Source organism: Marmota flaviventris, chromosome 7 (genome assembly GCF_047511675.1).
Source record: "Marmota flaviventris isolate mMarFla1 chromosome 7, mMarFla1.hap1, whole genome shotgun sequence".
Lineage (NCBI taxonomy): Eukaryota > Metazoa > Chordata > Mammalia > Rodentia > Sciuridae > Marmota > Marmota flaviventris.
Window position 1 is genome coordinate 128,697,797 of NC_092504.1, and position 12,736 is coordinate 128,710,532.

Sequence of the window (12,736 nt, forward strand, 5' to 3'; positions counted from 1 at the left end):
GCATATGAACAGTGGCTTCAGAAAAACGAAACATTCAGGTTGAGGGTTCCCTATCTGAAATGTTTGGGACCATAAATGTCTGGGGTTTGGGATTTTCTCCGATTTTGGAATATTTGCATATACATGATGAGATCTCTTGGGGATGGGACCTAGGGCCTTGCACCTGCTAAGCAAGTGCTCTACCACTGAGCTACATCACCCCCCACTTCTCCCAGGGAAAGGAGGTGGGATGGGAATGCATCAGACATAACTAGCCTATGTTCATACATGAACATCCATTTGATGTTCCTATTTTATTTATTTATTCATATATTTATTTGCCTCGTCTTCATCTTCTCCCCACCCACCCAGCCCCCAGAACTGGGAGATGAACGCAGGGCACTTAACCACTGAACCACATCCCCAGCCCCTTTTTTATATTTTATTTAGAGACAGGGTCTCACTGAGTTGCTTAAGGCCTTGCTAGGTTGCTTGAGGCTGGCTTTGAAGTCGTGATCCTCCTGCTTCGGCCTCCTGAATTGCTGGGATTATAGGCATGCACCACCACTTCAGCTTTCATCTACTTTTAATTCAAGTTATCTAGTTAGATTTTTGTGTGTCTTTACAAGGAAGGGAACTCAATTTTTCTATATAAAATGAGGGGGGAAAATCAATGAAAAGTAAATTGAGTTGTCTGCTTGCACCATCCATGTGTGGAGAGATGTCTTGGGTTTTGTGTTTGTTTTTCCACATCTATAATACTCAAATTATGAAGTTTAAGGAGAAATGAGTTAATATCTCTGGCATCTTATGAGTTTTGAGAGATAGGCACCCTCCAATGCCCACTGTTTTGTTCCCTGCAGGTCGACAGCAGGGACTGGGCCCTTAATGGAAACACCCTCTCCCTCGATGAGGACACAGTCATTGATGTGCCTGAACCCTACAACCACGTATCCAAGTACTGTGCCTCCTTGGGACACAAGGCGAACCACTCCTTCACTCCAAACTGCATCTATGATATGTAAGTGGGGCCCTGAGCTGCTGGATGCATCTATGCCCGGGGCCCTGGGACTGAGGAGCACCCTTGGGAAGTATCCCTAAATTTCAGATAAAAGATGCCCCATCAGAATAACCAAAGGGCCTGTGCCACAGGCCTGTGTTATGACTTGAAACTCAAAATCTGAACATCCCCATTAGATTAGACAAAGGGGAATGAAGGGAAGGGAGGGGATGGGAATAGGAAAGACAGCAGAATGCATCAGACATAACTTTTCTATGTTCATATATGAACACACCACCAGTGTAACTCCACATCATGTACAATTACAAGAATGGGAAGTTACACTCCATGTATGTAAACTATGTCAAAATGCATTCTACTGTTATTTGTATCTAAAAAGAACAAACAAACAAAAATCCAGACATCCCCACACTGAGGCCTTGGCAAGCCAAGAGATAGACAAGTGCTTCCCACAGTAGGACATGCCACAGGAAGAGGGTACTTAGTGGTTGTTTTATTACTGCCCTTTTGTCCTTCAGTTTTCTCACTTGGGGCTGGGGGTGTAGCTCAGTGATGGAGCACCTGCCTAGCATGCATAAGGCCCTGGATTTGAGCCCCAGCAATGCAAAAAAAACACAAAATAAAAAATTTAGGATTATCTGAAATTACTCTGTACAATTGAGAAAGTTAGGAAACCCTTTTTATGATGTGAAGAGAGAAATAAAATCCTACACCAAGGGCATGAAGTTTCATAGAAGAGCACCATAAAATCAGAGCCCCAATTATGATAATAAAAAGGCATGAAGCACTGACACCCGCCACAGTGTGGTGAGAGTTAGCTGCACTACGCCGAATGGGAGAATCAGGTCACCAAGGCCACATATTGGGTGATTCCATTTGTATGAAATGTCCAAAGGGGGAAATCCATGGAGAGAGAAAGTAGACTAGTGGCTGCCTGGGGCTGGGAGGTCACCTAAGGAGTGACTGCTAATGGGAGTGGGGTGTCATTTGAGGGCAATTAAATTTCCAAAATTAGATGATGGTGATCGATTCACAAGTTTGTGAATATTTAAATACTGCAGAATTGACTACTTTAAAAGGGTGAATCTTATGGTGCGTGAATTATATATTGACAAAGCTGTATTTTAAAAAATCAAATACCCCTGTCCCCCTTGGTGTTCAAGCCTGCCCTTCCATCTGCTCGTTGACTCTCTTCTTGGAAACCTCCATTGGTGGGGAGCTTACTGTTATCCACAAAGGCAATTGAAAGAGACAGCATGAAATTTGCCTTTGGGTTCTGAGAACTAGCAGGTTTCTTTTATTGAGCCTAAATGGGTTTTCCTGTAATATTCAGCCCTCCGTTCTAATTGTCTCTTTCCTGTGTAATCTGTCAATCTCTCTTCTACATGATAGCGCTGCAAATATTTTAGCAGCTTTCACAAGCCCCCAAATGTCCTCTTCCCAAAGCCAAGCATCTCTGACTGTTCTCTGAAGGATACATCTGGTCTTCTCTGTTGCCTCCTGAGCTTGGCCTGAGCCTGCCAACTTTTCCTGGGAGCCAGTGAGCTGCACATGACCTTTTCTGCTTTATTATAACTGCAGCTCCTCAGGTCACCCAGGTTATTAGCATAAGCAAGAGCAGATCGTAGGCAGTTCATGTGCAGGGAAATTGCCAAGAGTTGAAGGTTCCTCAGGAATGTCTCCTCTTGCATCCCTGAGATGGCTTAAAAAATCATTCTGGCAGTAATCTGCTCTCTTTGGCAGCCAATAACAAGCACTGGAGCTACAACTTCTGTTCAAAGAGCGGCAGAAATGGCAAAGGACATGTGTCAAGTGAAATGAAACTGACACTGTTATTAACAGCAAGGCTTTCATGGCCAGTACATTAGCCAAAGCATCAACCCAAGCTGCACACAGTGAAACAACAAGGCCCCTAAAGCATGGGAACTAACCATCGTAAATGCCACTGAGACCACTCCTTTAAAACAAACTAGCTCTATGATTCTATTGCAAGGACATGATTTTTCTCACTAAAAGGAAAAGAGTACAGGAGATAAGAGAAAGTTCCATTGGTGCAAATGCAAAAATGCAAGTCTCTTTACTCAGAAGGGCTTTTTTTTTTTGATACTTGGGATGGAATTCAGGGCTTCATACCTGTTAGGCAAACTCTCCACCACTGAGCCACATCCCCAACCCATTCTGCAGGTTTTGCTTTGGTTGTTGGTTGGCTGATTGTTTGCAAACTCAGTGTGATCAAACCTTAGTTATTTGGGGTCAGGGGAGGACTACTTGAATACTAATCAAATCTAACATTCAGATTGCAATTCATGGCATTCATTTAGTTCCCAACACTGGTATTGTTACATACACTTTAATATAAGTAAAACAACACTTTCCTAAGCTGTTTTAAATGTAACCAGGCACAAAATGTCAAATGGACACAGACAAGGTCTTTCCTAGCTGTAAATGTAGGTAACATGTGGACAGGGGTCAAACTGCTTAGCACAGAGGTTTGGGTTGATGGCCAATCATGCAGCTGAAAATGGTCAGTAACTACTCTGGGTACTTTTTTTTTTTTTTGGTGGTGATGGTGCTGGGGATCACACCCAGGGACTCACACATGCTAAGCACATACTTTATCACTGAGCCACACCCCAATCCTCACTCTGGGTGCTTTTCATGCATTATCTCATTTGATCAGCCCAGGAATTCAAGAGCCCACTGGTATTACTTTCCAGATTTCAGACCAGGAAATGCAGATCAGGAAGGCCCAGGGGTTAGAAATGCCCTCTCCAAGGATCAACACTGAAATAAGTTCCTTCTTTTCAATCTGCCCATTATCTACTCTGAAAACAATGATGATGAGCAAGAAAATGGAAATACAAGAGGATCATAGAAACCCTGTAGGCCCGGAAAAGGCAACCCAGGATTTTTTCAGTGGGTCAGAAGATTAATCAGAGCTCTATTTCAGGAGTGCAGTTTTTTTCTTCATCCTGAAAGAACATGATGGAAATTATGATGAACATTTTAATTTACAAAGTTGTGATTTTTTAACAAGGAATTCCTCAATCCCTGGTGTAGGCATCTGCTCCTTTGTGATGGACACAATCTGATACTACTGTGTGCTTACATGCTTACACATGCTCACACACACACGCACATTCACACACAAGTTCACACATAGGCATGCTCACACACACACACACAGTAACTAATATTAGTCAAGTCCTCTATTGTACCAGGATTTGTGTGGGGTGCTTTCTGTGTGTGACCCCATTTTGTCACCATGATGACCCCATAGGGTAAGTCTTACTAGTATCATTATGATTTTATAGGTTAAGAAAGTGGGATTCAGAAATACAAGGTGGAGGGGCTGATAGAGTGCTTGCCTAATATGCACAAGGCCCTGGGTTCAATCCCCAGCACCACCACCAAAAAAAAAGAGAGAGAGAGAAATACAAGGTGGAGTTTCCAAGAAGACCCAGTAATATGTGTGGACCCAGGACTAACAACAGAGTCTTTTGACCCCAAGTTAAGTATCCCTTTGGTGAAATAGTATTTTATCATAAAAGAGATGTTCGTGATGTTTCATAAAAGGGACATTTAACCTGGGGTCAGGAGACTCTGGTGTTAGTTCTGGTGGACATGGAGTCCTCTTTGGTGTGAGGTATAGGTTGCTCCTTTTTATACCACATGGAAGATAGCCCAAAACCTCAGATGCTCCTATCTCCACCACCAACAGAGGGAGTCAGCCAAACTATCATATGCACCCCAACTCAGGGCCCTTTGTTTAACATATGACTATAAGTGAATGAGATTGAGTTGGCCAAATGCATATAAAAATAAAGTAGATTGCTCTCTGGCCTGTTGGCCTTAGATCCCTTTCAGCAACTGTCAGGGGAGCTAAGTCCATTACTTATTTATGCACCTGTTATGCAGGGCGCTGGGCAGGTGAACAGTGGTGGGAACCTGTGGCAAGTGATTATAGAATGTTAACTCCACTTCTGGTTCTGAGAGGATTTTACTAGGAGGAGATATTCTTCCCTTCACAGGATGCTTCCCACCAAGGGAAATATGGAAGAAGCAGGTAGGCAGAAAGGTCTAGACTTCCCTCTTGGGAAGAAATCTTCATCTACTCTTATGCTAGAAAGTAATACTTCCTCTCTATGGATAGGGTGCAATACAAGTGGGTTTTTTTTTTTTTGCTTTTGAAAAGCCACAAGGCTGTCCTTACAATTCCAAAAAAGCAATCTGATCAAGCCTTCTTTCTGCTTGAGAAATAGCCAAGGAGCCTGATGCTACCAGGCAGTGAGCTGAACTGTGGGAAGCTGCACGGGATCTCACTTTTCATTAAGGACAGGTTTTTGTTGTTGACCCTGATTGTTGCTTAAGAAATACAGAGTGCCATTGCCCAGTGCAGTGGCACATACCTGTAACCCAGCGACTCAAGAGGCTGAGACAGGAGGGTCACAAGTTCAAGGTCGGCCTCAGCAACTTAGCGAGGCCCTAAGCAACTAAATAAGACCCTGTTTCAAAATAAAAAGGATGGGGAATGTGGCTCAGTAGTTAAGCATCCCTGGGTTCCATCTCTGGTACCCCCCCCCCAAAAAAAAATAGAGTGCCCAATATGCTCAAAACGGAAGATAAAGCAGTGCTTTTCAAACTTGAATATGCCAGTGAATCTCCAGGTGTTGTTAAATGCACATTCCCACCTATGTCTAGGCATGGCTGAGATGCTGTAGTCTAATGAGCGCCCAGGTGAAGCAGAAGCTGGCTGACCTGTGCGTGCACCTCCAGTGCCCTCCAGCGGTGCCCAGGCAAGAGCACATGGGCTCATCTGCGCTGGCCCCTCGCTGGCCTTTGCCTCTCCCTCCCAGGTCTGGCCCTGGCATGACCGTGTGCATCTTGATGTCTAGGTTTGTCCACCCCCGCTTCGGGCCCATCAAATGCATCCGCACCCTGCGAGCAGTGGAGGCCGACGAGGAGCTCACGGTTGCCTACGGCTATGACCACAGCCCTCCTGGAAAGAGCGGGCCTGAAGCCCCCGAGTGGTACCAGGTGGAGCTGAAGGCCTTCCAGGCCACCCAGCAAAAGTGAAAGGCCTGGCTCCGGAGTCCAGAGACCTGGAATAGAAACTTGGATCTATGCACTACGTTTATCCAACAATGGGACAACCAGGGACTGCTCATGCTGTGACATCACATCCTCTCACCCTGCGTTAGCAACGACTTTCTCGCATACTAACTAGGTTTGACTGTATTACTCATACCAGATTTAAAATTAGCTAGCCTTGCAACAACGTCTTACTGAGAGGTCTTGCCGAGCGCTGACACAGACAGCACCATGTACTTTGGTGGTTCAAGTCTAAATCTGTACCACGTTCAGAGATGCCAAATGATTAGACTGAAAAAGGGAAAGGGTTTTTTTTTTTCAGTCATTTTTTTTGTCGGGGGTTTTCCATGATGTTTTTCCTACGGCCAAAGCAGACTGTGTCGTTGCACTTGTCTTTGTGCCGTGCTGGAGTAGAGAACGACGACATCTTTATTCTCTCAATGTAGGATAATTTGCCTTTTAACCTTTGATCTGTATCTTGCAATAGAATGGCTTTGTTTTTTTTTTTCCTAGTGAACAGAAGCCCACTTGAGTTACTCTTCTCATTTCCTATCGTAGATGCCCTTCACAGGAGAAACTTCCACATGGATTCTGCATCCGTGGCAATGTGTACGTCTCTCTGGTTCTTTCTATATCATTATTTCATTATTATGTCCTAATATAAGTACTGGCTCCTAAGGCCAGGATATTACTATAGAATTATTATTCTCGCATGTAAACAAAGATATCTTTGCTTTCAGATGTGAGAAGAAATGAATTTGCTTTGTTTGCATTAAGTTATGGAAGAGTTGTAATATATACCTTAAGAAAGAAGAGAGGAAAATTAGTTATTTCCAAGCAGTAACTGTGGCAATTTTGCAATATCTTCAATAGTGCTAGCGACTCTTTTTTCTCCCTGGGTACACATTACATGTACATAACCTAGCACAGCCTAGCTTGGGGTGCCCAGTGCATTGAATTCAGAAGTCAAACAGAAAACTTGAGTTCTAATGCAGAATTCAAAAATGTATTTTAAATCAGTACTATGAAAGCAGACATACTGATCACTAGGTACAAATCAAACCTTAATGCTAAAACTCTTCCTCGTTGTAATTTCAGAGCACTTACCTGTAAGCTAAGAGTTCACACCTGCATACTTTAAAAGCATTATTGATAGCATTTCAGCCATTTCACAAGCCATGTATAATCACCACTTCAGAAATAAGGAAAAAAACCCTGTTTTTTAGTTTAGCATATTAGATCTGTAACATAACTGGGGTTGCTCTGAGTGAATTCTGAGAGCTGTCATTTTTGATAAGCCCCCTCATCACATGCCATGGCTCTGTCTTCTTTAGCCGCCTGGACAGATGAGGTGGCTGGAAGGCCTGGGAGCAGCAGTTGTGCCAGTCTGCAGCTGTCAACTGTGCCGCCTGTCACCTCTGTCGGTTTGGTCTTGAAAGCTAATGCCTTCCAAGTTGTGCAGAGAGCTCCAACTGATGAGAGATGCTTGCTGGGAGTGGGAGAGAGTGAGGAACCCAGCAGAGGAAGTTCCCTGTTGGTTGTCAGTGACACGTTGTTCTCACCAAGCCTTTGACAAAAGTGCTTGATTCCAGGCTGCTCCCGATTTTTGGTTGAGGCGGCCTCTGGGCTCAGGGTTCAACCCTCAGGACAGTGAATGACAGGGCTGCTCTTCTCTTTGCAAGGACAGGCTTCCTGGAACATCCAGCTGCCTCCTCTGCAGCTAGATGGCAGTGGTTTCCGGAGAATCCAGTTGGATCCCTGTTTATGAGCTTGAGCTGCCAGTTCCCACAGGAGAGGAAGTTGTCAGGCTTCCAGAAAGATCTCCCAATAGAGTTTTTAGATGAAAAGCACCAGGATAGGATTGCTTCTATTCTGTAGAAAGAGACTGGTCTGTGAACTGTGACAGGTGGGCGAAGGCTCTGGATCTGTATTTGATAGGTGCTTTAATTTAAATGTGTCCCAAAGTGAGTGACTGTCTTCAGGAGAAAGATGGCTTTCATCCACCCCGTCAGGACCTTGGGCAGTGAAACCTGGGCTGGAGGGGAGAATGCAGGTCACGCCTCCTCACAGCTGGCTCAGTCATTTCGTGCCTGAGGATGGGTGGGCCTGAGGGTGGTTTCAGTGGGGTATCATTTCTATTCTAAAGGGCTATTCTTATCCCATTCAAATGGGATTTTTTTTAAATATATATTTTTTGGATAAATGGGATTGGAGAGTTGTAAGTTAATTGATTAACCAGATAATCAATTCTCCACATCAGTGAATGCTCACAGTCTGGGTTTAAAATCTAGCGGTTGTCTGTGACCTTGCAACAAATCAGAGGAAATCTCTCTGTGTCTTTCTCCCTCTTCTCATACTCACCTGTCTTCTATCTCTTGTGTCTCTTTCCTCTTCTCTCTCCGTGCATGAGAACTGCCTGGGCTTCCGTGTGGAATGATAGCGCCAGCCCATCTCTTTCTCCATGCAGAGAGCCTCTCCTCTCTTACTAGTCTTCTCTCTCTCTCTCTCTCTCTCTCTCTCTCTCTCTCTCTCTCTCTCTCCCTCCCTCCCTCCCTCCCTCCCTCCCTCTCTCTCTCTCTCTCTCTCTCCCAAACTTCTGACTGTCACAGTTGGCACTCAGGGGGTGGAGATTCACTGTGTTGGTAGGTAGGTGAAGAAGTTGATGGGGTGGGGTTTCCATGAAGAATTCACTGTTGAGGAGGTAGGGGTTTGTTCCTTGGTTGAACCAAAGTGGAAAAGCTTCAGAATGTATTTTTCTGCTTTACATCCTTTACAAAAGAACATAGTCAGGAAGCAACTGAATCAAGTGGCCTTAGCATAGTATCTCCCACATATGGTGCAGAATAAGGACTTGTGCTCTCCCAAAACAGCCAGCACCTGTGTGTGCATGACACCCTGGGGTCAAGGGGATTCACTCGGAGCTCTCAAGCCAATCCCTGCATGACTAGACCTTGCCTTAGCATCTTTTCTATTATGAATATTATCTTGTGTTAGAGTTAGGAATAGGAACTAATCTGTAAGAGCATGTCCCCAAATTGGCATTTGTGTGGACTAACAAGAGCAACGGGGAGGATTGAATTTCTGACACAAAGGAATGGTGAAATTAACAGTGACCGCTGAGGAGGACTTGAGCTTTGTAGTACCTATTCTGATTTTAACCAGCTTCACCCCTGGTCTTCCTGAGCACCTGAGAAGGGAACTCGTTTTTCAAGATCTCTTTGGACCTATCTGGGAATAGAATTCAACCTCTTTGCCCTGTAGGTTGATCAAACTTGAAAAACTATTTCCTCATCATGAACAACCTGAAATAGCCAACAAGGCCAAATATAACCATTTGCAACATTTAATTGTAACAAAAGAAGATTTCACTGGGCTGGGGACTAGCTCAGTGGCACAGCATGTGCCTAGGAAGTCTGAGGCCCTGAGTTTTATCCCCAGCACTGGGAAAAAATAAAATTGCATTAATTGTGAACAGTGAAGTAAAGGGTTGTCTTAGTGAGACAGTATGTGGCACTTTTAGTAATTTTCATTTAATATGTAAAAAATTAAATCACTCAGTGCAAAATGCATTTAAAATCCTCCAAGAAGACAGAGTTCTCTGTTTTGTTTTCAAACCTTTGCCTCAAGTTCTGTCTTAAGAGTAGTGATTTAGAATCCAGACATCTTTTGTTGTAGAAAAACAAGCAAAACTGTGTTGCAAGATGGATAGTTGTAATGTTAATTTGCCACAGATCAAAGGTTCACAAAATATATTAAATTTACATGTTCTTGAGGTACCTCAATAGATTGTTTCTTTTCTTGGATCTTTCCTTGAGGAATTTGGAGCTTTGGTGTCAGGTTTTGGGTTGTTTTTTGTTTGTTTGTTTGTTTTTTTAATTCTAAATTAAATTTTTTTTTCTTTTGCCAAATGTGTGCGTACATATTCAAAGCAATGAAACGATTTCAAGCCATACAACCACAGGGGTGGAAACCCTTTTCACAAATTTTAATGTGTTTGTATGTAAATAGATGTTTGTATGAAATATTTTCATGGTAGAATGAATATATTTAAATGAAGTTGAATTATTCCAGTGCTATTTAAACACATTACAAAAAATTTTGGTGAGAATTATCTGAGTCTATTGAGATATAATGCAGATCAATTTTGATTTTTAAAAATCAAAAAGCCTACGCACGACTCTGACCGAGGCAGCCTCCTGTCGGTCTGTCCGTCTGTCGGTCTGTCCGGAGAGAGCCCCGTAGGCTTCGCCAGTGCCTCCGCCGCTTCCTGGTGGTTAGTTTGGTGCTAATGAAGGTGTGTCCGCCTTTCAGTGACTCACTAGGGGCCCGGGAGCCAACCCGGGGCAGTATCTGGAGCACAATTTCTTTGCAGGGCAGCAGAATCAGAAGCCAGACCTGGCCGGGTGAAGCCCGGCCACCAACCGCCACCCCTACTGCCTAGTCACAATGTCAGGGAGGCTGCCCTCAGTGGAGTTGGGGCTCAGACCCCAGGGTGGGACTTCACGGTTTTGCCAGCGATCCCTGCCTTCTGACCTCCACCTCCCAGGGAGGGAGGGGAAGGCAGCCGCCGGCCAGGGGCGCATTTCTCAGCACAGCCCATTCCCTGTCTCAGCTCTGGAAGACTATGCACCCCAGCACCAAACTTCCAACCAGAGAGAGAGACGTCCTCGGATAACGGGAATCCTTGCTTCCTCTGCTGTGACTTTACTCACAGTTGTTAGAAGTCATCCAAATATCAAGACCACTCCCATCCCTAGGCATACCTCCCAGCCCCCTGACTCTTGAGTTACTGGGGGGAAAAAAATCCTTTATAGTGACATTGGACTTGAGTGGGTTGTTTTGTTCTTGTTCATTTTGGTCCTGGATATAATGAAATATAAATATGACAAATTTTCACTGTGTATACTAGCAATATGAACACACATGCCAATGTCTCCTAACAGATCTACTTGGTTACATTTCGGGGTTACTCTACTTAATCTTGATTGCTGTATGGAGAAATGACAGGGATGACATAAATGCCTGCTTATGGTATAAGAAAGTTATGTCCATGATTCTGAGCTCCCTACTTTAAAAGTTTTTCCTCTCTGTTCTCTTTTTCTCCTAAAAATGCATTTTTTTAGGTTGTGAGGTATGTTTAAGGAGTGGAAGCCAGGGGGATGCTTCCCGGCATTCGCCGCAACCAAAAGTCAACCCCATCTCAGTTAAGAAGCATCTTTGGTCTTTTGTGGAATTTGAACTAAATCTATGAGCCTTATTCAATATCTATAATTCTATGATTTTTTTAAATTATGGGAAATTAATGGAAGATGTTTACATGAGTAATGTTTGCCCTTACTGTGTTATGAATGAATTTTTTGTAGCGTGTCTGGGTGCATGTGCAAGAGAGTAGGAAAAATGTTTCTGAAACAAAACTTGACAAATATTTGTAATGAAAAGTAAATTTAAAGATTGCTATAATTGCGCTATAGAAACAATGCAAGTATTAAACAAAATATACAATCATCCGCCTTTGTCTTTCTTTTATTGCAAAAGCAATGTTATTGTCATATCTAAATTACTAAAAAACTTTACATTACAAATTGTTTAAAAATACTCTTCAGCCTTTTCCATTTTCAAAGCTTTGCAGAAAGATCTGAGGAGGAAAGCAGGAGGGGAAAGAAGTAGCTGAGTCCCCAAATACTCATGAATCTTGAACCATTAGCCACAGCACTAGAAGTGAATACGTAAGTGTCAAGGAAACTTATCTGAAAGCTAAAAAGCTTCAACTTATGGCTTAAGGAAAATGTAAAAAAAAAAAAAAAAAAAAAAAATGGTTAGACGTTGCAAGAGATTTTGGCAGTCTTATGAGGCATTTGGGGTGAAGAACCCAGGAACTGATTCCTGCCCAATCACAATCTACATTCCTAAACCATCCCCTCCACTATTCCCAAAACACAAAAGCCAACGACAGAAAGAGTCAAAACGGTGCTTCCCTCTTGGCTGAGTCACCAGGACCCCAAAGCAGTTAACCTCAGGGAGTTGGGTCAGGCGACCTGAGACTCAGTTAGGCCTCACCTGGAAGAGGACATAACTGCTCTGCTGGCTCCTTCCATTGCCCAGTCCTTGATCTCATCACTCCTCCTTCTGCAGAAGAAAGGAAACAGAAACAAGGGTGATGATCTAAGTGGACTTGGGTCAGCTCCTCGGCTTGCACAGGGACATCCCACGCCGGATCTTAAGGTAGGTCTGTCCCCACCAGCACTCATGGCTTAGACCACAACGGTGGTATCCTTCCCTGTGGGGGAAAAGGGGTGTAGAATTAAAATTTTAATACAAACCAGGTAATTCTAAGAAGCTAAACTTTCAAAAGTGAATCAGGCAGCTTCCCTGTGGGCCCAAGAGTTATAGAGAAAGGTCATGTGAAGAAGATCAAGACCAAACACTGCTGATGTCAGTAACCATCCAGGTACACTTGTTACTGAAACCTCCATCATTCAACCTGCCCGTTCAGCAGTCACCTCCAGGTGAAGGCACCAGCCATTCAGAAGTGGGCTATCTTACTCCATTTTCTGTTGCTATGATGAAATACCTAAGATAGGTAACTTGTGGAGAATACAATTATTTGGCTCACAGTTCTGGAAGCTGGGAAGTCCGAGAGCACCG

At 43.6% G+C, this 12,736-nt stretch overlaps 1 protein-coding gene across 1 annotated transcript in view; it reads left to right on the plus strand.

Moving 5' to 3' along the window:
* Positions 1 to 11,596, plus strand: part of Setd7 (SET domain containing 7, histone lysine methyltransferase) — a 48,521-nt gene extending 36,925 nt beyond the window's left edge. Inside the window, exons 7-8 of the mRNA XM_027926583.2 lie at positions 843 to 1,000; positions 5,896 to 11,596. Of these exons, the coding sequence (XP_027782384.2) occupies positions 843 to 1,000; positions 5,896 to 6,076 (339 nt within the window). The 3' untranslated portion in view covers positions 6,077 to 11,596. The remainder of the gene's footprint in view (positions 1 to 842; positions 1,001 to 5,895) is intronic.
* Positions 11,597 to 12,736: the final 1,140 nt, after the last annotated feature.